Source organism: Acinonyx jubatus, chromosome A3 (assembly GCF_027475565.1).
Source record: "Acinonyx jubatus isolate Ajub_Pintada_27869175 chromosome A3, VMU_Ajub_asm_v1.0, whole genome shotgun sequence".
Classification (NCBI taxonomy): domain Eukaryota; kingdom Metazoa; phylum Chordata; class Mammalia; order Carnivora; family Felidae; genus Acinonyx; species Acinonyx jubatus.
Window position 1 is genome coordinate 94,239,137 of NC_069388.1, and position 26,005 is coordinate 94,265,141.

The 26,005-nt window shown below is 36.1% G+C and overlaps 1 protein-coding gene across 5 annotated transcripts in view; it reads left to right on the forward strand.

The window, feature by feature from the left end:
• CTNNA2 (catenin alpha 2) overlaps nucleotides 1–26,005 on the forward strand; it is a 1,092,768-nt gene that overhangs the window by 1,039,456 nt on the left and 27,307 nt on the right. For 3 of the 5 annotated variants that reach the window (XM_027072095.2, XM_027072096.2, XM_053200823.1), the window contains 3 exons: nucleotides 6,459–6,564; nucleotides 10,825–10,959; nucleotides 21,783–21,926. In XM_027072095.2, the coding sequence (XP_026927896.1) occupies nucleotides 6,459–6,564; nucleotides 10,825–10,959; nucleotides 21,783–21,926 (385 nt within the window). The remainder of the gene's footprint in view (nucleotides 1–6,458; nucleotides 6,565–10,824; nucleotides 10,960–21,782; nucleotides 21,927–26,005) is intronic. The other 2 variants (XM_027072097.2, XM_027072098.2) reach the window with 1 other exon arrangement.

Sequence of the window (26,005 nt, forward strand, 5' to 3'; positions counted from 1 at the left end):
TTGATAACTGATTCAATATCTTCACTGGTTATGGGTCTGTTCAAGCTTTCTATTTCTTCCTGTTTGAGTTTTGGAAGTGTGTGGGTGCTTAGGAATTTCTCCATTTCTTCCAGGTTGTCCAGTTTGTTGGCATATAATTTTTCATAGTATTCCCTGATAATTGCTTGTATTTATGAGGGATTGGTTGTAATAATTCCATTTTCATTCATGATTTTATCTATTTGGGTCCTCTCCCTTTTCTTTTTGAGAAGCCTGGCTAGAGGTTTATCAACTTTGTTTATTTTTTCAAAAAAACCAACTCTTGTTTTCATTGATCTGCTCTACAGTACTTTTTTTAGATTCTATATTGTTTCTTTCTGCTCTGATCTTTATTATTTACCTTCTTCTGCTGGGTTTGGGGTGTCTTTGCTGTTCTGCTTCTATTTCCTTTAGGTGTGCTTTTAGATTTTGTATTTGGGATTTTTCTTGTTTCTTGAGATAGGCCTGGATTGCAATGTATTTTCCTCTCAGGACTGCCTTTGCTGAATCCCAAAGCATTTGGATTGTTGTATTTTAATTTTCATTTGTTTCCATATTTTTTTTTTATTTCTTCTCTAGTTTCCTGGTTGACCCATTCATTCTTTAGTAGGGTGTTCTTTAACCTCCATGCTTTTGGAAGTTTTCCAGACTTTTTCCTGGGGTTGATTTCAAGTTTCATAGCCTGAAAGTGTGCATGGTATGATCTCAATTCTTTTATACTTATGAAGGGCTGTTTTGTGACCCAGTATGTGACCTATCTTGGAGAATGTTCCATGTGCATTTGAGAAGAAAGTATATTCTGTTGCTTTGGGATGCAGAGTTCTAAATATATCTGTCAAGTCCATCTTGACCATGATCCAATGTGTCATTCAGGACCCTTGTTTCTTTATTGATCCTGTGTCTAGATGATCTATCCATTGTTGTAAGTAGGGTATTAAAGTCCCCTGCAATTACCACATTCTTATCAATAGGGTTGCTTATGTTTGTGATTAATTGTTTTATATATTTGGGGGCTCCCGTATTCAGCGCATAGACATTTATAATTGTTAGCTCTTCCTGGTGGATAGACCCTGTAATTATTATATAATGCCTTTCTTCATCTCTTGTTATAGCCTTTAATTTAAAGTCTAGTTTGTCTGATATAAGTATGGCTACTCCAGCTTTCTTCTGACTTCCAGTAGCATGATAGATAGTTCTCCATCCCCTCACTCTCAATCTGAAGGTGTCCTCAGGTCTAAAATGAGTCTCTTGTAGACAGCAAATATATGGGTCTTGTTTTTTTATCCATTCTGATACCCTATGTCTTTTGTTTGGCGCATTTAGTCCATTTACATTCAGTGTTATTATTGAAAGAAATGGGTTTAGAGTCATTGTGATGTCTGTAGGTTTCATGCTTGTAGTGATGTCTCTGGTACTTTGTGGTCCTTGCAACATTTCACTCACAGAATACCCCTTAGGATCTCTTGTAGGGCTGGTTTAGTGGTGATGAATTCCTTCAGTTTTTGTTTGTTTGGGAAAACCTTTATCTCTCCTTCCATTCTAAATGACAGACTTGCTGGATAAAGGATTCTCAGATGCATATTTTTTCTGTTCATCACATTGAACATTTCCTGCCATTCCTCTGGCCTGCCAAGTTTCAGTAGTTAGGTCTGCTACTACCCTTTTGTGTCTACCTTTGTACGTTAGGGCCTGTTTATCCCTAGCTGCTTTCAGAATTCTCTCTTTATCCTTGTATTTTGCCAGTTTCACTATGATATGTGGTGCAGAAGATCGATTCAAGTTACGTCTGAAGGGAGTTCTCTGTGCCTGTTGGATTTCAATGCCTTTTTCCTTCCCCAGATCAGGGAAGTTCTCAGCTATGATTTGTTCAAGTACACCTTCAGCCCTTTTTTTCTCTCTTCTTCCTCTGGAATTCCTATGATACGGATATTGTTCCATTTGATTGCATCACTTAGTTCTCTAATTTTGCCTTCATATTCCTGGATTTTTTACTCAGCTTCCTCTTTTTCCATAATTTTATCTTCTAATTCACCTATTCTCTCCTCTGCCTCTTCAATCCATGCTATGGCCGCCTCCATTTTATTTTGCACCCTATTTATAGCATTTTTTAATTCCTCGTGACTATTTTTTAGTCCCTTGATCTCTGTAGAAATAGACTCTCTGCTGTCCTCTATGCTTTTTTAAGCCTAGTGATTAATTTTATGACTCTTATTCTAAATTCTTGTTCCGTTATATTGTTTAAATCGGTTTTGATCAATTCATTAACTGTCACTACTTCCTGGAGTTTCTTTTGAAGAGAATTCTTCCATTTCGTCATTTTGGGTAGTCCCTATGGCAGCTCCAAACTGCAAGGCACTTCCCCTGTGCTGTCCGGAGAAACTTGTGTGGTGGGCGGGGCTACAGTCAGACTCCATGTCTGCCCCCAGATCACCACTGGGGCCACCGTCAGACTGGTGTGTACCTTATCTTCCCCTCTCCCAGGGGCAGGACTCACTGTGGAGTGGTGTAGCCCCTGTCTGGGCTGCTTGCACACTGCCAGGCTTGTGGTGCTGCTTCAATGGGATCTGGCCAAGGGCATATTAGCCGGGGTGGATCCTCAAGGTGCACAGGGGTGGGAGGGGTAGGCTTAGCTAGTTTTGCCATCACTGGTCCCCTGGGGGAGGGGCCCTGCAGCACCGGGAGGGAGGCAGGCCCGTGGGACAGATGGATCCACAGAAGCATATCACTGGGCATTTGCACATTGCAAGCAAGTTTGGTGAGGGGAACTGGTTCCCTTTGGAATTTTGGCTGGGGGATGGGAGAGGGAGATGGCGCTTGCCAGTGCCTTTGTTCCCCGCTGAGCTGAGCTCTGTCCTTTCGGGGCTCAAAAACTCTCCCTCCCGGTGTCCTCTCGCCCTCCCTGCTCTCCGAGAGCAGAGCTGTTGACTTTTAACATTCCAGATGTTAAGTCCCACTGGCTGTCAGAACTCACTCAGTCTGGTCCCTTCGCTTCTGCAAGTCAGACTCGGGCCTCTGCCTTGCCAGGTGGGCTGCCTCTCCACTGCCCCAGCTCCCTCCCGCCAGTCCGTGTAGCACGCACCACCTCTCCACCATTCCTACCCTCTTCCTTGGGCCTCTTGTCTACGCTTGGCTCCAGAGAGTCTGTTCTGCTAGTCTTCCAGTGGTTTTCTGGATTATTCAGGCAGATGTGGGTGGAATCTAAGCAATCAGCAGGAGGAGGTGAGTCCAGCATCCTCCTATGCTGCCATCTTCCTTGAACTCTGCTGCTTTCTTGCTGCCTCTGGAGGTGGTGGATAAGCGGTTCCTGGATTTTGGATCATAGCTCCAAATCTTTGGCATTATGCGTTTTCAGACTTTATATGAGCTTCTCCCTACCTGCCCCTACCTCCAGCCTCCTCCCCCTCCTCCCCCCTCCAGAAACTAGCCGGAGTGGGACTGGGTCTGGGGTGGAAAGGGTCTGACTTAGAAAACAGTACTAAATCCAAAATAAGGCTGGGCACACCTTCAAAACCAGACTGGGTCCAGGGTCAGACCGGGTCAATCTTAGAAACACGATTGGGACCAGGAGGAACTAGGTCCAGAATGAAATTGTTTTTGAAGACTTTCTTCCTGTATTCTGGAAGAGTTTAAATAACATTGAGATTATCCTCTTTTTAAAGGGTTAGTGATTTCCTCTGAGACACCATCTGGATTGACTGATTTTTTGACTAACTTTGTCTTTAACAGTCTTGTTTATTTCTGTAAACAGGAAATCAGACTCTGTAGTTTTTTCAAAATCTCCTTTCTTGTCAGCATTGGTAACTTATATTTTCCTAGAAAGTTATGTCCTCCAGGTTCTCAAATATATTTACATGTGTTGAGAAATTTAGTTTTATGATACTCTTAATTTTGTTTTCTGAGGTCATTTCACAGTTACCTTTTTTTACTTTTAAATGTTTGTTATCTCCTTTATTTTGTTTTGATAGCAACCTAAGTATATTTTTTTACATCTGGTTTTCCTTTTTTTAGGGGGGGTGAACCCTGTTTTAGAATTATTTTCCATGTTTCATTATTTTCTCAATCATTAATCTCTTCTTGTAATTTTATTAGTTTTTTTTTCCTGCTGCTTCTTTGTAAATGCTTGAGTCAGATAATTCTTGTTTTCATTATTTCTTGTAAATTCATGTCTGTAGTGAAGGTTATTTGTTTTCCTTGAGATCACTACTTTAGCATTCTTATAAGAATTAAATATATATATAGCAAAAAGAGTACTAAAATGTGATTCAGGACACAGAGGTCCCAACCCTAATTCTCTTTTTGTATATCACCGTCTCTGCCAGTATCATCCTGGGCATGTCACTGAGACTTCCTGCTTGGGTTTCAGTTTCCTCAACTAGAAAATAAAGAAATATTTGATGATCTCAAAAGTTCTATTTTGCTGCCTAGTTTACTGAAATACATTTGTATCACCAGCTTGGGACTCTAAGAATTTGAACTGAGTCTACAAAATGGGCTCTAGACTCAAATGTTTTAAGTAACGATATACTAGTTAGTCTCTGAACTGTAGTTTCCTGTGTAGTCACAAAAGACAAGCTTCTAATTGTTCTTTGGCTGTAAGACGGGAGTCTAAGCTTCAGGCAAATGTAGATCTCTATAAGTATTTCTTACTAACTTAGCATATTTTGTCATAATTAATCAACTGTTGAAAGTTATGTAAAGTTCATGGGGCAGTGTTTTTCCAAATCCTTTGAAATTCTTGAAACAAACAAATACCTGATTGTTGGTGAGGAAAAAGTTAAGCAGCATGCAGCTCTTTTTATGGGTTAAGATTGAAGGCAAAAAGTAACAACAGATATTGTGTCAGAGTAAAACTGTAAACAAGAAGAGATTCTGAGGTCTGGAAGTTATAAAACAAATGTGTAATAATGACAACATTATTAAACATTAACAGATTCTGCATCTAAACTTTCTTTAAAAAATATAAAGCAAAAACAAGGAAAAGTTTATTTACAGATAATAACAAATTAATGTTAGAAAATGGGAGCCAGATTTTCACAAAATCTTATCTATACTACATAAAATTCACATATGTAACTTGTCATAGTTAAAAACCTAAGTAGTAACTGGAAAAAAAAAATCACTGTCCTTTGTGGACAAATTAAAGCTACCATAGCAAAATAAAATATCTTAAGTTTTGAATTTGCCATCCTGTGTGTTTAAGCATTGACATGAATACAATGCATTTTTTTTTAGCTATGAATGTAAAAAATACCAAAAGGGAAATTAGGAGGGAAAATGAACAAAATATCCTTCATTTACATATATTTTCTGAAGCCATTTTAAGTCTTCTATTTAGAAAATGTTATTATATAACAATGGCAGTCATTGCCACTGTATATATCCCTATGTGTTCTAAATAAGTTGTTTCTGAGTAGTTTTTCTCCACATCTCACCACATTTCTAACTATAGGAATGTAATTTTGTAGCCTTAAAAATTGCATTGATTTTTAGATGCACATAAGGAGAGCAGAATAAGTAACAATGCTAAAAAAAAAAAAGAATAAACGTATTGTTTTATTTACCTCTCAAGAAAAGAGAAAGAAAAGTCACATGCCCCATTTTGTTTAAAGATTCATAGTGCAGCATAGTTTCCCTTTCTTTTATAATAAATATTTAAAATACATGTAATATTAAACAGTTCACCAAATTGAAAATGTTATGTGAAAATATGGGACGACGGTTTGGAAGTATAAAGACATCTACTGTCACACAGTGTTTTGTGTTTTTTGTTCATAAATCAGTACTGGAAGCATACAAGCCAATGGGAGTGCGGCCTCAACAGATTTCTGAAATGCCGGCCGAAATGAGAGATTATTGCTTTTCAGAGTGTCAAAGTAGACTTAAAAATATAATTAATACAATATAGTGCTGGATATGGTATGAAAGACAATGCATGTGTATTCACTTTGGCTAGACTCTGATTTAAATGTAGAATTTACATTTTGTCCTTTATAAAGCTTAGTCGAGTTAATAGTATTTCTTCCATTTTCCTCTCCTCTAAAGTGGGAATAATGATGCTTGCTTGCTAGCGTTGTAATGAATCCAAGTGAGGTGGTATATATAATAGCATAGGCACATGGTAAGCTTTTAAATATTAAATTCCTATCACCTTCAAAGTGGTCATCTTTTTTAATGAACCACTGTTTAAAAACAAAGAAATTAATATAAAGAATAAACTATGAGCATGCACATCAAAATAAGGAAAAATATTCCCTAAAGGTGAATGAAAGTAAAGTAGACTATTAACATGGAAACTGAAGTGAATCCAGAAAACATTTGAAATCCTTCTGATCTGGACAGAGCAAAATCAAATACAACAACAGAGTCCTGGACAAACAATACAGTAGGTTTGTTTATTTGTTAAAAGTAAATTTCTAATTATGTTGTACATGTTGTTTCAGAGGCAAAGGCCCATTGAAAAATACATCTGATGTTATTAATGCTGCCAAGAAAATTGCCGAAGCAGGTTCTCGAATGGACAAGTTAGCCCGCGCTGTGGCTGATCAGGTAATACAGGAGGGAAGAGTAAGCACATGCTGTGTGGTACCATTAATTAGCACTTGGGTTCTATAATGGTTTTTATGTACTCTATAAAATGCTTCTGAAGGATGAATTGTAATCACTTACGTTTTTCAAACTGGACTCGAACTTTGCTGAGACTGAGTTCATGGCAAAGTGGGTTCAGTCCAGGAGCGACTCATCAGGCCTCTGACCAAAACTCCTTCAGAACGAAGAGTACCCACTACTTAAGAGACATAACCCCCCAAAGAATGGATTATGCTGGCTACCCTCATTCAGCAAGTCAGCTACACTGCATAAAGAGGAAGAGAAAGAACTTTTAACTCTTGTTATTTAATATTGATCTTACTATAATGATACTCTTGATAATTCTTAAAATACTCTGGCATAAATGGAATTAATCCACATAATCAGGAACCTCCAGATTTCAGCTTTATTTTCATCTGGATTTAAAGGCATTACAGAGAAAGGAAATTCTGAGAGTATCTTTTGTGCCTTCCGACCGAAGTTAGATACATGAAAGTAGTTCTGAATCTCACCTTAGTATTTGTGTTTATCTCCACACTTTGCATGTCATGTGGCTTAAATTGGAACTCTCAAATCCTGTTCTAAATATGTCTAGTTGCAATAATGTTCCATTCCTTATAAGGGTACTTTAAACAGTAGACTTGTACAGGTAACTAATTCTTACCCTTTTGAATAACAGTGGTTTATAGTTTGAGCTGTTTTAAAAGGAAAAATGTCTTAAAATATAAAATAAGATTATGAAATAGAAAATATTACATAAGCTGTAACTTACATGGACACAACATTATAAGCATGAAATCGCTTACTAGACTCCAATATAGTGATGCTGTCTGGAGACACTGACATAGGATTGTTCCTCCTTCTTAATGGCCCTAGTCTCCTATAATTTTTGAGTTGCTTATTATAATTTTCTTCCTTCATTCCTTAATGTTTGGCTCTTCCCCTAAATACTTGCCGTCTTCAACATCCCAGATTCTAGAATCCCTCAGAAGTCAATACCAAATCCACTCGTCTTGTAAATACTGAAAACACATGATTAAATCATTAAGATTACATTTAAAATATGCCAGCAGATTGTCTCATTTTAATTTTTTTACATATATGATGGCTAATCCAAGGGAATGTTTTGTGCTTGCTTTTAAATTTTTGAGAGGGGCTCCTAGGTGGCTCAGTCAGGTAAGCATCAGACTCTTGGTTTCGGCTCAGGTCATGATTTCATGGTTCATGAGATCGAGCCTCTCATTGAGCTCTAGGCTGATGGCGCCTAGAGCTTCTTTGAATTCTCTCTCTTCTCTCTCTCTGCCCCTCTACCCACTTGCTCACTTGATCTCTCTCCCTGTCAAAATAAACAAACATTAAAAACATTTTAATTTTGGAGAAACACTTAATCGTAAAGATAACTCATTAAATATTACCACCATTTGACTATCCCCTAAAATTTGTATGGGTTGAAGACCAAAGCACCACTAAGTTGCTAATTTCAGGGACATATCAACTGCCAGGCTTCCTGCAGTTTGCAGGATAAATTGAACTGATCTATACAGAGTTCTGTATGTATCCCAGAAAGTTTATGGAAAAGAGAGGAGAGATAATGAATGTTCTTGGAAATATGCACGCATGTATGCAAACAAACAAAAATGCACCAGCCAGGAAAGAATGCCACATTTTTTCCCTGAAAATGTTCAGGGCACTTGGGATGAGTGGAGTGAGAAGAGATTGGTAGAGGTTCTAAAAAGAGTTTTGTGAGGAAGGACTTCTTTCCTGAAGTGAAAGTAGATGGAGTTTGGATGGCTTCTCCATTAAACTCTGAATCTAAATTGCTTTAAACTATTTTTTAGTATGTTTAGGTTCCTTGAGTTCTTGTTTTTTGCTTTCACATTTTAGGACCTTTATTTCCAGCAATTATGCAACTTGAATCATAGTCCCAGGCAGCGGGACTATGGAAATAGAATTAACTATGGGCTTGATATATGGAAGGCACATCACACATGCACACACACAAATCCCAAGATTCTAGATGTATTTTGCAATTAAATAACAAAGTATTTAGCAGCGCCTGGGTGGCTCAGTTGGTTAAGTGTCTGAGTCTTGATTTCAGCTCAGGTCATGATCGCGGTTGGTGAGATTGAGCACCACTGTGGGCTCTACACCGACAGCATGAAGCCTGCTTTGGATTCTCTTTCTCTCCCTCTCTCTCTGCCCCTCCCTGGCTTATTCTCTCTCTCTCAAAATAAACAAACATTTAAGAAATAAAAACAAAAATTAAACAAGAAATTAAATGACAAAATATGTAAATGCTATTCTATGATGACTTAAAATAAACACAAGAGTTGGTTAAATATAACCCTCTCTTGGTGGCATGTGTACTGTCATCAGCTATGAAGCAACTTGCAGTTTTTGCTAATGCTTTGTCTGAATAGGACATATCTTTCTCAAACTCACCTATTTTCATGATATATGAATTATATTTCTTGGTCCATTATGCTTTTATGTGTGTTTTAAATAATGGAATAGGATGAACATTACCAAAAAGTGGATGTGTTGCCTTTATTTTGCCTGAAAATATTTTTATGAAGATTTGAGATACACAAGCAATATAAACTTTTTACGGACTGTTGCATTTTTAATTACTGTTCCATTGAGATAGAACTTCGAGTTTAATTTGTTGCAAGGTATTTGTATCGAAAGCCTTGTCAGCCCTCAAGGGAGATATCATTTTAAAGTTAATTCCTTTCAGTATATAGGTCTCTGGAGTAGGATAAATATTACAGTATTAAGTACTTGTAGAAAGCTAAAACAGTCTCTGTGGGATTCTTTCTTGATAAATGCAGTTAGTAAAAGAAAGTACCACAATGGTGTTATATATAAAAGAGACCGCTTTGTCATTTGTTAAAGATATGGTTATGTCAAAACCACAGGATTCACAGTATTAATGAAAGGTTTGCCTTTTTTTTTTTTTTTTAAGAATTGCCTTTCTTAAGTTTGAAGAAAACCTAGCTTGAGTCTTTTTCTCATAACTTTTTTTTTTTGAGATAGAGAAACAGTGAGCGGGTGAGGAGCAGAGGGAAAGGGAGAATTTTAAGCAGGCTCCATGCCCAGTGAGGAGCCCAACTTGGGGGTTGATCTCACAGTCATGAGATCATGAACCAGGCTATAATCAAGAGCCAGAAACTTAACTGACCAAGCCACCCAGGCACCCCTCTCATTCGCTTATTCTAAATAAGTCACTTCAGATTTAGCTATAGATCTTTATTTCTTACAGTGTTTCATCAAAAATTTGGTGAGTATACATCCTTTACAAGTGCTAATTTGAGCCAGAACAATGGAATGGCCTACAGAATCTTGAACTGAACTTTTGATAGTAATAGAAATATATTCCAATTATTGAATAACCGTTGGTATTGAAGGATTAAATGCTTTAGAGAGTCATGTAAATATCTGTGGAAGTGTTCAGCTAAGCTCACTGTGTATTTGATGGATATCTACCCACTAAGTCTCAGAGAGAATCCAAAATTCCTGGTTCTAGTTGACTCTGGTATAACCTTTGAAGAGCTCTGTTTTTACTCTTATGTGTTTGTTTCAGTTGGCTTCAAACTCTACTTAAATCTCTTTCTCTAACAGTGGTTATGATCCTTCTCAGAATGTCTTAAAGTTTATAATGTTGCTAAATTTTTGATAAATACAAAAATCCAAAAAGTGTAATAGACTTCCTTTAGTGAATGATACTTTTCTGAGAAAGCCAAAGGAAACAAATGGTTTTTTCACCCAACCAAATGAATTGAAATTCTATCTTATGCTGTGTCAGAGAGATTTCTATGCGGAGCGATTTCTTTCTAGCCTCTGTTGCTTTGGTTGTCCATATTAAAATAACTACACATAGTGAATGTTGAGTGGGCCACTAAGAAAAAAACCTGTAGAATATTTGGTTTTCTTAACAGTTTAGAAGACAACTGGTAAAATTACTCATAAACATGTACAGAAGTTCCAGTAAGATTTTCTGGAAGATCTTCAATATTCTGTTTAGAGAATTGTATCAAAGTACAGCTGACCATTGTAAACTACTGACTGTGGCTTTCATAAAATGTGCTATCAAGAAGTTAAATGGATGTGATTAATATTTATGACACTAAAACCTTTTCTTCTCACAGCTTTTATATAGCAAGTGTTAGAAACTGAAGAGTACTTACTAATTGAGATCACTTTTTTTTTAATGTTTTATAGTGTCCTGATTCAGCATGTAAGCAGGATTTATTAGCCTACCTTCAACGAATTGCTTTGTATTGCCATCAGCTTAATATCTGCAGCAAGGTGAAGGCAGAAGTTCAGAATCTAGGAGGAGAGCTCATTGTGTCAGGGGTAAGCTGGGAGTTGGGCTTCACAATTAAAGTTCCCACTGTTGTGCTTCCAAGGCAAGCATTCTTGGCAACAGTACTGCTAAAAACACCAAACTACAGTGATTCATAGGGAGTTTTTTTTTTAAATAAATGTTATCACCATTATTCCAGACCTTACAATAACTCACAAAGAGCAATTTGATTTTCCAATTACCCCATGTTTATACTAGCCTTGTAAAATCTCCATTCTTCACAAGAAAACTAATTTTGTAGTCTGGAAACTCATTGCCAAGCTTTGACTATTATAATTATTTGGAGCTTTTGTACATTTACTCATTGTGAGTCTACTTCCCTTTGTTAGTCCTAGTAATTTTCACTCTCTGTTCAGGAGCCAGCCTCTCTATGTGTGGATTGTGTTCACATGTTAGAGATGATGAAAACAATAGGAATTCATTCATCAGGTTCCAATGCATACTAGGTTATCAGTAACCCTTGAAAGCCAGAAAATATTCAAATTTAATACAGGTTGATGTGCTGTTGCCAAAAACTAACATAGTTGTCAGACACTAACAATTATGTCTTCTTTGCTTAATCACTCCGGTGTTTCCCTTAGTATCTGGTCCATTTTCATCAAATATAGAGAAATAAGTTTGATTAATAGAAGAATTATGATTTCTTGGCAAGATTTCCAATGTATGTGTTGAGGTTCTTCACCTTGGCTTCTCCTCCCTCTGTCCCCTTCTTTGAACACGAGGTGCCATCTATTGTAAACTATATGCAAATTCCAAAGTGTGGCTCTGCCACCTTTAGTTCTTTTCCCAGTCAACGATGATGCTGCCATTTTAAGTGTGACATTACTGGGAACATCACATTATCAACGTGGTGAATGCCTTTTGAAAATCAGACGAGTCATGAAGCTCAATTCTCAATTTTCAGAAATTCAACAGACCATTTGATAAAAATATATGGAAAAATCATTCTTCAACGGTTTCAGGTTCTGTATTATTTGGGTGGCAGAAAACAGCTGGGAAAAGAGCTGATCTGGCTTGCATGGAGATGCCATCTGGAAAGCCTGTTCCATGCAGTTTCACCCAGAGTCCGATAAATTGGCTATTTTGTGCCTCTTCCCAAAGCATAGTCACCTCTTTGCATTTCCAAAATGATCCTGCTTCAACATTCTTCAACAACCAAGAGCAATCTGTCTTGCAATGTGTCCTTTCTGCCAAGTTGGTAATTACCCAGTTTCTCTCTGCCAAGAAGTGATCAAAACATTGCATATCCCTTGCTTCTTTTCTTATCTTCAGACTCGATGGTATAGTTTCCCATACCATTCGGCTTTCATGTCCATCTGTATATAGCACCTGTGGAACTGAGTGCTTTTTGTTTAGCTTGCCTTGTGTGCTTTCATTTGTCACTTTCCAAATCTTATTATTTACATGGATGCACAAAGCATCTTTGTGGATCTCAGAGTCCACAACCTCATTTAGGTGATATTTTACTGGCAGAGCTGTTCTCCATTATCCTCTCAGTACCCATTGTTCATCACTGCTTCCCGAGCATCATTTCCATTGTCTTTTCCTCATTTAGATGTAGTCCAAACCATCACTGGCTTTTATCACTTGCACTGTTGGCATTTGTAGAGGTGTTTGAGATTGAGAACACCATCAAGAAGCCTGTTTCCTTCTTTGAGTCTTATTGGCAAAGTTCATAAATCCTTGCATGGGAGAAGGCTTCTTTTTGAGGAATGTTATATAACTTTATAATAGTTTTGAGTCAAATGCATTATAAAGGTTTGCTATATATTGCTCAGTTATGGACCTGCTCTTGGCCTCCTCATTTTTTCAAAGCTTGATTGCTATTTGGTGCCATACCTGCATCTGTAGTCTGCTGTCTTTGCCACTTCTGCGTCCATCTTATTCTTCATCCTCCTTCACTGATGGCTAATGGAGAAAAAATACCAATGTGTTTCTTTTGCAAAATAGCCACAAATGACTGCCTTCAAAGTTCTGAAAGAGTCAAGAATGTAAGACCCCATACACACAAACTTTCAATGATTTTGCCAAGAAAATGTGTCCATGCCTAGGGCCCCATTTATTTTGTTGTCTGGAATGACAAAGTTGCTACATTTTTAGGGATAAACTACTATAGTATTATATATGAGAGAGAGAGAGAGAGAGAGGGAGAGAGAAATGCTTAAATAATGGGATTCAAGGCTGTAGCTTCTTTTCTGAAATAGAGGAAAGCTCCCAGGAAGGTATATTTGTTAGTAGTCAAAATTTCCCCTAAAATAAGAGATTTGGATAGCTTATTTCCATTTTTCCAAGAGAAATGACTTAAATCTCAAAGCTGAGAGCTGTGTTTTTAGAGCCGTGAGCTAGCATGATGAACAGAATGCACATGTGCACAGTTATGTATCATGTCAGCATGTGTATGTTTTATGTGATTCTGTGTGTACTAACTGGGAAAGGCTTCTTCTGTTGTGTCTACCTTTGGCTTGAGAGGTGGGGCAGGAAAACTCAACAGGTCATAGGCTGGGGACAATGGATGCAAAAGTTCTTCTTGTGACATGATGGGGAGTTGGAGAAATAACACAATCCTGGATATATGCTTACATGTGCTCAATCATACAATTGCTGTCTAAGAAGCACTACTAATTTTCTGTCTGGAGATATGTTTTTAAAAGTTATTGGCTTAAATCCTTCTCAACAGGCAAAAGGTGCCATTCCTACTAAATCTCAAAGTAGAAGATGCATTTGTGAGCCAATTTAGCTTATGCCATTTGTGTGGTTGCTAAGGAGGTCAATGGGGAAGAGAAAATCTAAAAAAACAAAAAAAACAAAAAACAAAAACAAAAACAAAAAACAACAAAAAAAACCCCAAAAACTAACAGTGACAGAAATGTTAAAGTAAAAGTAGAAGAAACTGAAGTCCAGAATATTAAACATCCATTAGTTTATAAATTGGCTTTATTGGCTTAGTGTTTGTTTATTTAATCTCTTAGGTCAGTTTACATGCTTTTTGGAAAAAGGAATGTTGAAAGAAGAGGAAGAAATGAGAGTAGGATAGGAGAGAAGAGGCATGAAAGAAGAAAAAAAAAAAGAAATTTAACCATAGCGTATCGTAAATTATTTTAGTGAAGGTAATATCCCTTAAATGTGATAGCATTATATTCATCATGGCAGAAAAGTTGAGCAAATTTTTTTCCAAGTATGTAAATATATTTTGCATACAAGTAAATTCCAAAGCTGTGATACGGATATTACTTGTATATTTGATGGTTGTGTTTTTAATTAATTTTTATTTACTAGGTTTCAGAGGATTTAATGGATTCTTTTAAATGTAAAAATGAAGATGTACACATGGATCTGAAGACATAAAAATCATTCTAAATAACCTTTGATTATTTTTACCCTAACATTTGTACTTTGTGGATTTTTCTGAATGAGATTGGAAACAGTAAGGTGGAATTTAAGAATGTAGAATGCTGAACATCAAACATTCTGATAAATCTGAGAAATTGCGCCTTACTATTGTTATTATTATTATTATTATTATTATTATTATTATTTGAAGTTCAACTACATCAAGAGTCTCATTATAACAATGAAGTCAGAACAAAAGAGCAATAACCCTACCCCGGACAGGAATTCACTGTTTAGGTCAGAGATAGAAGGACACAAATTGTAACTTATAGTTGACCCCACATAAAATGCTACACATTTTGAAAGATTTTATTGCATTTAAATGTCTTTTTTTTCATATTAACAAAATATAGGAGCAGAGTTTCGAGGTGGGGATATTAGTTTCCTCAGACTGACTGAATGGAGCCCTGCCCTATTCCTGAGGAATGGAGTAACCTGCCCTAATGTGCACTTTTGTTCTTTGCCACTTAAATCTCTCCTTTCCAAATTTAAATCTCTCTCAATTGGGTTGTGGAGAGAAGCTTGACAAGGTGAGAAAATAAAATTTGTGATGCTGGTAGGATTTGAATTGTTAAAGAAAAATATTAGAGAATAAGGGGTCAATTACAGTCCTTATTGCCTGTTTCATGTCATTAAAAAAACTGGACTCAAAATCAACATGAATGTTCATGGTAATAAATGAAAATCATTAATACACTACTAGAAACTGATAATGGCCAAATCAATCCTACCTGACTATGGCATATAACCAAAGATACATATGTGCATGTGCACAAACATGCACATACAACAAATACACATGATTTGATATTTACTCTATTATCCTCAAATAAGCAGTAATCAGGAACTGAACAAGTGGTTGACAACTGTGACATATCTGATCCAAGAAAATTTAGGGAAAAGAAAATGTGGGAATTATTTGTACAGTGCTATATGTATTATATCTTTTAAAATATATATTTTATACACTTATATTACATATATTTAAAATATATTTTTAAAATGTGATTTGTTGAGATGAGAATTGCATTTTAATTGAAAAGTTCTATATTTCCTCTATAAAAATAGTGTTAGTATTTTGTAATGATATGAAGCAGTCATTGGAATTAGCATTGTACCTACTTATGTAACCTTGTACTTTAAGCAACACTTTTTTGGGGAAAGAGTTTTTTATATATATATTCTGATTCTGTTTATTGTCAATTCTTGATCTCCACTGATCAGAGTGTAGTAGTAATGGAAACAAATCTAAATTGCTATTTCAATTTGGATTTGAAATACATTTCTCTGCTTCACTTGAACAAAAGGGTATGTGTTCAGGAAATTAACTGCAGTTACAAAGAATTTTCTCCAGATTTTTCAGAGGGTAGGCCATTAAGTATTTGGGCTTAACAGACTTTCCTGAGCTATGCAACAGTAGGAGAGGCCAGATCTAGAGACAGTAAGATTAAAACAAACTTTAGATTATAAATCTGGATGGAAAGATGGTGGAAATATTCTGTAACACTAAGAAAATTAAACAAGTACTTATCATTGGCAGAATGGCCATAGTTCTTTGCATATACTTTACTACTAAGATGGGTTGCTGAATAATTCAATCTTTCTCTGAAAAACCTAACCTTCTCAATCTGTTATGACAGAAAAACTATAACCATTTAAGTTTTGATTCCTGTATTGTCTTCCTCTGTTACATTTATATCAGTGTACATGGCCACTGATTTTGTACAACCTAAATTATGCAAACCTTCAGAGAAAAATAACCCTTAAGTGATTTTTCAGTGCAGATTCTTTCTCCCAGTGTTATAAAGGTGACATTTGACAAACTCAAGGTATTACATGTGGAAGAAATGGGAAATGGGGAATGTTATAAGTAAAAATCTCCTTGGGTGCCAGGCATCATAACAAGTTTTGAGTCTAGTATACCACACCTGTATAGGTGTCTCCCTGAATTTAAATAGTCTTTGTGCAAAGGAGGATGGTGTATTGCTCTGTTAAAGAAGCTCTTTAGTTACATACTTAGTGACAATGGCCCTAAACCTATCAATTTGATCAATTCTATGCATTAAAAAAAATCCGTTTTTTCACTGATGAAATTAAACTGATTTGTTTTATGCATAGAAACAGACTTTATATTCTCATGCTCTCATTTTAAAGTGAGAAAACAGACTCTCTTGTGGCAAAATTGGAACACGAACCAAGCAAATAACTCTTTACCATAGGTGGAAGCATGGGTTGACCTAACTTGGATCTACTCAATGGATTAATTTGAGTGCATCACCTGACCTTGTACTCTGAGGCATTTATACTTTGGTCTGAGGGCATTCATTATTGCTCGTCAGAGAAGTGGCTAGTGGCTTTAAGAAGAATGTCTCTGCCTCAGAAATGTCAGTGCCATTACTTGTCATTCAGTCAGTGAACTTCCATTTCTTTAGGTTTTAAAGCTATTCGAGTTTTGAAAGCCTCTAATCAAAAAGAAGGCAAGTGATCCACACCTTAATCTATTCGCAATTAATGTTTTGGATCTCAGTTCATATTCAGAGCATTATTTGGCAGCCAACGACTAACAATATTTTGTGAAAACTTGGAAATTAGACATATGGCAGGTACCTGGATGAGGGACACTAATTTTGCATCTTTTGATATCTGTGAGACACAGGCAAACCTATTTAAGCAGTGCTGGTTTATAACAATTTCCCATGAGACCTATTCTAATTTTGAGATGCTAGTTGTTATCATTGATTTCATTGTTAGATGTTATTTATTAATATATTTTAAATAATGTCTAGTGTCTTAGGAGCTGTCTCCTCATTTTTAACTAGTTGTCGATATGTGAGAACAAATCCAGATAATATCTGTTCCCTTAAGTTGAACCAAGTTATTATGGGAAGCTACAGTGTTGGGTAGAATACCTTTATGTTTGAAATAGTATCTGTAATTTAGTGTATGCTTTCTGGTTTTCCTGTGTACACTTGGATATGTCAGCTCTAGTCAAGAAATACATTATTGTGAATTAGTTACCTAAATCCATTGTGATGTTTTTGTTTTTTTCTTGTTCCTACTTGGATATACCTCAAGAATTCCTGGATACTGAGGCAGTTGGAAGAAAAAGAAGCTAAAATGTGAATAAGTTGATACAAGAATATACACATAAACAGAAGATAAATATTAAAATCATACACTAGATATTATCTGGGGATCTTACTGATTTTGCACCATTTTCAATTACCTCAGATGACTCAAACTAAAGCAAATTAAGAGACTCCATAGGAAAACTGAGACAGGATTTTATGTTTGGTATTGGATGTGATGAAATTTTTTGACAACCATATTTTTCTAGAAAAAGGTTAGTGTTTCTGTATGTTGTTCCTAAGTTCTAATGACAAACCAACAATCCGAGCTTCAATGAGTTGTATTTTCTTTTCACATAGTACATTTTCTGATTCATTGAACAACATTTCTATGGTGCTCCAACTAAAAAGGCACAGTGTTAAATATCTGTAGGGTGAGGGTATTCAAAGTCCTTTCTCTCTAATAGCAAATAATTTCCATGAAAAAGGATAAGGTTTTCTGTCCATTGTGCTTTTGTTAGATTGTGTAATCCATTGGGTTTTCTTTTTTCCATTTAGTTTCTCATCTTACTGTTTAGCATTCTCAGCAAGAATAGCAGGGTGTCTGTTGATGGCTATCTCTGTGTATTCACTGTTGTTCTTGGTTTACTATATTCTAGAAATAAAAGCATGTTTAACTTACTATCTTCTGCATTCTGTCCCTACAGATTTTGTCAAATGCTTTCTCCAGCTTAATTTAAATGATTTATAAAATATAGCTTTTATCACAGCCCTTAGGAGAGAAATATGTGCCATGTTATGGCCCATGTATCTTACAAATAGGAAAGACTTCTGGATGGGCAGTGTGTAGTTTTCTTAGTTTAGATTTCTTTTACTGCTTCGGAACATATTGTCTTACTCTATCTTCAACAGTCATTTTCTTTCTGGGCAATAAATATATTTCAAATATTTCATCCTAATCCAATTTTCTTGAAGGCAAGCTTACTTAATTTGGACTGTAATCTTTTCTTTCATCGTCAATACTACATCTTACATTATTGCTTTTCTCTGAATACCTTCATCTGTGCAGATGCCTTGCTGATAATGAACTTGAGTGGAACTCTGACTAGATCTTCTGTCAAATCTGCACAATCTGTATCTTGACCTCTTTCATCCATTTCCTTTTGCAAGTCTATTTCTCAACTGAGAGAAGTTCCTGGAGAAGTTCCAGGCAGCATCATCTTCTAAGAACCATATACTCTTTTAAGCCCAAGGCTATGTATGTGAGACACTATCATAAAACAAACTCAGAACAGAATCTCTTTATCTAGGAACTCCTGATTAAAATCCATTGCTATCAAAATTGTTTAGATTCTCTATTGCTGAGATATTTCTCTTTAATAATAACATTTTGGTCAGATTGCATGCCAACTGCCTGATCATGTCTTACACAATGAATTGCTTTATAAAGACACCTTTTGATTATTCTTTTGGAGTACACAAATTATCCCACCTGACTTTTCTCGATCTTTTGCACGAAGTTAAACAAATACACCTTTTTTCAACAGACGAAACCAATCCTACATCTCTTTGATCAGAATAAAATTATAACCATGACTTCAGTAATGGAGTTTCTTGACTCAAATCTTTCAATCATTTCATATCTTGTCTTGAAAGGCTAACTCATCCATTTATGTGATGTCATAGAGAGTATGCATCAAATCCATAATTGTAGTGACAGTGTTCATAAACAATGTCAAGTGGCTAAATCCTAAGAAGAATTGGAAATTATCTGATCCTGGCATTGCATTCTGTGTCAAAGAAAGTTCATTTTGGTTTTTCTTAAACTAATCTCATAACTAAAGACATTATTGCAATCAATCATACTAAATCACCTAAAAAAGTCAGCACAGTTCACCACTCTGCATCCTTTTGATGCAGCCTAGTTTTGCATTGGGTTCCTGAAGTCATGCTCCATTTCCAAATAAGCAATATATAATAAGAAACATCAACAAATTATAAGTCTAACTTGTTTTCTTTCAATAGTTAAAAAGTGTTTAACTCCATTTTTATTCTGATATATTAACATTGGCAGATATATACCTTCTTTGTTGTGTAGTAATATTGTTAAGGTGTTTCTTGGAAGAATGAACAATTGCAATCAGTAATCTTATAATAACAACCTTTAAATTTTGTATGAAAGGTGAGATGACACAAATAAGCTTCTAATACATAATAATCATTTTTGAAACTGAAAAATAAAGATAAATGAATAGCACGTTCCCTATAATGGGAAAATCAGGAGATGCCTAATTTCTAAACAAATGGGATCATCATAAAGCATAAAAAAGCAAGGATAAGCCAACTAGTCAATGATCCAATGAGTAAAAATAGGAAGAAAATAAAACTTCATAGGGCCATTAATTGTGAAAACTCACACAATAAAGCTGTTGAATATAGAAGCTGAATTTAGATTTAGAATTACTGAAAATAGAAATACAATAATACAAGAAGGAAAACAAGCAGGATATCACTGCTTTCTCTAATAAGTACAGAAAACATCAAATACTAGAAAAATTCCATTTTTTCATAAATGCCAGATATTTTTTTCTATTGTATTTAATTTTCTGAAGAAATTATTTAAATGCCTCTAACATTTCTTTTGAAGTAAAATATGGGAGTAATGTTGCCAAATCCATTATCAGTTTGAATTTAGTAGCATCTATGTTTCAAAATGCTCCCTAATCTACCAGTTTTGCTTAATTAAAAAAATATGTTTATTTATTTTTGAGACAGAGAGAGACAGAGCATGAATGGGGGAGGGTCGGAGAGAGAGGGAGACACAGAATCTGAAGCAGGCTCCAGGCTCTGAGCTGTCAGCACAGAGCCCAACGCGGGGCTTGAACTCACGGACCGTGATATCATGACCTAAGCCGAAGTCGGATACACAACCGACTGAGCCACCCAGGTGCCCCTGCTTAATTTTTAAATTGTGATCATTAATACACTTACATATTTCGTGATCTAGGAATGGCAGGATTAAAAATAGAATTATATTGGCTTAAAACATAAGAAAAAATTTTTAATCATGAATATTGGTTATCTACACACAGAAACATGCTTTGGGCTTTACCCATTTATGATGCCATGAACTGTAAACTATAATTTTGAATCTTTTACTAAAATATTTTCTGTGGGAATAGTGAGTTTCACTTTTCATATATTGCACGGGGCAAATGAAGATCTGGCTTCCATGTGGATGGTTTCAGAACCTACCTGCTCTTTGAAACTACTCCTTCCTTTTGTCATATTACCCACTCAACAACTTTGAGTAGTTCATAGTTTTTTAACTTCTAAATCTCCATTTAAAGTAAAAATACCTTAATGTTCTCCACATTATTCTCCCATAGTGCCTAATTTACCACCCCCCCACCTCCCCCGCAATGGACTCAGATGTTAAACAAAGCTATAACTATATGACTATACCTTTAGTGCATGTGACACACATTTGGTCAGTTAACATCACTGGGTAACTTAAATTTGACCTCTGAGAGTGGTAGCACAGGGACCTTATGGTTATGGAAATCTTCCCATTCGATTTTTCTCCAGTTTTGAAGGTGGGCTTTATTTACCCCCTTTACATATATACATATATATATTATATTCACTACACAGAGAAAAACTGGTCAAAATTGTCAGTAATATTTCATGCAGAAGGTAAAATCTTAAGAAGTAGAAATAGGCATTGGTTATTGGCTTATCTTTTGAAATGTGCCTGTCACACAGCCCCTCCTTGGGTACAAAAAGGAAGAGTAAAAAGAATTGCAGTTGTAGCAACAATGAATTCATTAGTTCTTCAGTGATTCCAATGAAAGAGGTAAGTATCCTTTTAGTACCATGTACTGGCTGCACATGCAGAGGCCAAGGGCTTAATGAAGGTCACACAGCAGGGCAATGGAACTTCCAAGAAAGACATCTGAGATTCCCCACATACTGTTCCAAGCTTTAAGAGCTGTAGCCCTTGCTTTCTCTCTTGGTGATCTTCAATGCTTTAAATAGGGGATTCATCCCCTTTGAACCCACAACAATTGTCCCCTACAATGCCTGACAAGGCAGGGTGCTTCTTCATCCTCCTTCTCCAAAATGGTCCATTTATCTGTTCAAGAGAGCCAATGAGGAATTCATATGGCTGGGCTGCTTAATATCACAGATGCCCACCCATATCTCTTTCAGCACCTAATTCCTTCATATGCCTCTTTCTCCCAATGACCCCCTCCCTCTTCCACTTCCCCAATCCCTTCCCAATAGGGTACGTTTTTTTTTTTTTCTCTTGCTCTCTCTCTCACTCACTCTTTTCTGTATCTCTCGGAAATCAGACAGGAGTTCAGAGCACTTTCACTACCTTTTATGAGGTAGATTGTGATGTCATAGATGGGGGCAGGGCTAGTCAACTTTCTACCCACCTCCCAACCTGTGCTGAGGGAGCTCCGATCGGGAGTGGAAGCAGTGATTCCTCCATGGTGAGTAACTTTGCTTTCTAATGTAATCTGTTTCATTGTAAACATTAATTTTGAAAGCAGGTGGATGGGGTTTCAAAGAAGTAAAGATACGACCACTCAAGTCTTCTTTACTTACTATTTGGGCAAATGATCTATTTATTTATTCCTTGGGCAAAGGATCTATTTATTTATTCTTTGTATGAGTCAAGAATTACATAGCACAAATACATTCTTCAAGCATGATCTAAACTTGAGAAGGAAAAATGGTATTTCATTCCTTTATTTCTTAGTCTTTCTTCCCATTGGGAGTGAAAGTCATTGCATATGTGGAATGAACCCATTCTGTAGTCCTTTGGTGAGCTTCTTTAAGGAAGGCTAGTTAAGAGTGTGTATTCTTCTTTGTTTGAAAGATTACAGGGTCATAAAACATCCTTAATTGATGTTGGCCCAGAGAATCAGTCTGCTCTTCTAAAATTATGGGATAAAATGGTGAAGAAACTGATACATAAAGAATTAATGAACTTGGTTTTGATGTAAACAAATGAAAACTTTCTAATGCAAAGATTAAAATATTTATGAAAACAAAGGAGTCCCCACTCTTGCAAGATTAAGAGTGAAGCCATTTCAAGGCGTCACTACCAAATTTGCTACCTTTTTTTGTTGATGTTGCATGTCATAACACTGATGCTGTTTTGTAAGTTCTCTTCGTAGTTAGGAGCTGTGAAATGTCACTGTTCTTTGTTTCATTTGGGTTTCTATATGCTGATTAATTCTTTTGTATGCCTGAGTATTTAGAAAGAAAAGATAACTGGAGTGAGCATTTTTCCTCCACTTTCCTTATTCTCTCCTGAGTACTTATTAAAACTGTCAAGATACCAGCTTTTATATAAAAGGGCAAAATAAGTTCATGGAGGTGATTAAATCTTTAAGGGATGCTGAAAAGCATCAGGGTGGGTGTTTTTAAAACAGTTTGGACCATTAGAATGTGAGGCCCTGTTACTTTTCATGGGGTGGGATAAAAGCTTCTTTGTGTGGATCATGGGTATTAGGAAATATATTAAGAGGGTATCATTCATTTTTTTTTTTCAAATCATACATCCCTAGTTAACTATGTGTGGATATTGGTGTTGGAAAATTGGAGGCAGTTTGAAAGGTGGAGTCCTTTCTCAGCATTAGCTTTTCTGTTATGCCAAGACCCTCTCTCCCTCCTGCCCTGCCAAATTATGCATTCCTTACAGCTCAAATGCACTAAGGTTAATACTGTTTTTTTCATTACCTGGGGAAGAGTAGCATGGCAACTTCTCAAGTGATTTTCCCACCTACGCTTTCTAACTTAAAGAAGTCACTGTAATAGTAGGGATTTCAGGCACAATAAGGAAAAATGGAGCCATAACTAGCAAATAGGAATACTTAGCTGATAATTAACTACAGTCAACTTAATACTGCAATGTGGGTAACAATGCCGAAGTCTTATATGTTGGGTGATCCCTCTAAAGTCTTTGGCCTACCTTCCTTTAAAACTGCTAATCCCCTCAAACCCAGGTAGGAGGAAACCTTCGGTGCCAGAAAAATATAATGTCTAATCATAGCTCAAGTGTTTAATGTCTTTTATCAACCCCTCATACAGCTGCCAGGTAAGAAATGCTCATATTTTACAAACCCTTGGAATATAATCATCTTTAAACTTCGTGAGTTAAGAACAGTTGTGTTGTGCACTTGTGCAAATTCAGAGAGTCTATCATGGAATGCATTATGCATGCACTTGTTTATCTTCATGTGCATGTTTCATTTATAGTGGTGTTCATTGTTTTTAAAATCCATTTGTATGTATCAAAACTCTAATTTAAAAATACTACTGTATATTGTGCTATAAACAAAACAATGAAGTGTAACAGTAATTGCATTAATTTAGGGTCTCAACACTGGCATCATAGTTCCATTTCTGTCATTGACTAATTAGGTGACTGCAAGAAAATTACATAGATCATTTAGGTCTCCATTTTCTCATTGTAAAATGATGATAGGTCATCTATGGGATATATCTTAAAGTATCCCTGCTCTAAAACTGTATGGTTTTATAATATATTTTTCAAGAAATTGCTTACAGGAAAAAGACTGATTCATTGATGAGACATTGTTTTTGTAAGAGACATATAATTGTATAGACCAAAAAGAAAATTTCAGTCCAAAGTTGGTCTTAGAATGTACCCTACATTTGATGGAATGTTACCAAGTAGGCCCCATTCTTTTAAATGGACAATATCAAACCTGTGATGTTAGCTATGTGTTGGTTTGGAAGAATGATTTGTTTTTCTAACTCCATAATTTTGTTGTTCTTATTATTTGAGATAAAAAAAAATCCTTATCTACTAAGTAATGGACAGATTTAGGTATCATTGGGACTATAAAATTTAAAAAAAATACTTCTGCGGTATTGTGGGAATTCCTTTGTAGTGTTGGGAAGGGTTGATGAGTAGGGAATTGGTGGGTACTAATGTGTTATGGGGGATAAAAGACATGTGGGGCCTGGCTTCTGCTCTTGAGGAATGTGCAGCCTTTTTGGGTGTCCAGATACGTGCCAAGTGTCAACTTAGAGGTGAAGACAGAACATGTCTAAGAACTAAGATACATTCCTGTGGTGTTGGGTAGGCTGGATTGCACTGGGAAATTTTTGTGAGAAGCTGAGGGCTTCAAGTCATTTGGAACACAATGGTTTAGATTTGTGTTGTTGCACGTAAGGAGGGCAGGGAAGGATTTCAGGTTGACAAGACCATGGAATTGTAAATCTTGCAGAGTAGGTCTTGTGTTTAGATATGGCAAGTATCAAAGCCGTGTATCAAAATGTTTGCCTATAGTCCAGCCCCTCACTTTTCCTGAGCCCCTTTTCCCTTAATCATATGCTGACCTTACAATATATGATACACCTGTTTAGAAGAATTTAGGAGGCTGAAAGTGAGTGAAGTGCAAAGATTATTTATTAAGATATAATTAGGCAGCCATTGTGTCAGTTACACAAAAGTTCACATCATTACAGCCACAACGGAGGAAGAGAACTAAATAAAAGGGAGGAATTAGGTACAGGTGACTCTAGCACTAAGGCATTCTGATTTTCTGACAAAAGTGGAAAAGGATTATCATTTTGGATAAAGGGATTATATTACCATTGAATCATTTAGAAATGTTGGATGGCCATGAGGAAATGCCCACTAGCTGGAGAATCCATGTAAGCAGGACAATTTTCCAAAGCAAACAGAAGGTTCTCTGTGTACTGAGCAGGAATTATGTCAGACTGCTCTCAGACAGCCAGTGTTGAGCAGGTTTAAACACTAAAACTGCACATTGTTATGTAAGCCTCCTTCCCCAATGCACTTGGAAAGAGGTTATTCATTTGGGCATGATGTGCCAAATTGACAAGAGAAGCACACTTATGTTTGAAAACTTCTCTGCTGCTGTAGATTCATAGGTGGCTTATGCATCACTTAGCATCACTTAGCAGTTTGTTGTATTTCTTGCCATCTAAGTTCCTACTTTGACCTTTTTAATAGACTGGAATTCCATGAGTAGAATTGCTTTATCACCTATCCCAGATTCTAAGGATTTCGTTTGTATCATCCAGTAAAATGTTTCTTAATTTCCTATCATGACATAAAAATTAATTTCTAGAATATACCATCTCGGAAAATACCTTTCAAAGGTGAAATTAGTGTATATGGGAAGGATGAAGTAGTGTGATCAAACTCTGGGTTCTCTTAGAAATAATTTTTCCCAAAAAAGTTCAAGTAGGACTTAGGTAAAACTTAAACAATATAAAGTGTTAAAGAGAGTTAGAGATATAAGAATTATGTTTGTCTCAAAAGAATAATTGCAAAGATGGCAACTGTTCCCCTGACCTCGTAGTACCTCTAGAGGGTGGTTCTAGTGTCAGATTATAATTCAACAAATGTTTATTGGGTAAATGATATGTGCTATTTACTGACCTGTGTATGAATATGGAATTAGCATGGAAAACAGACCTATAAACAGTAACTACAATAGATTATTATAATCACTCTAACAGAAATACATACAAAGTGATACAGGCATTCGGAAGAGAAGGGGGA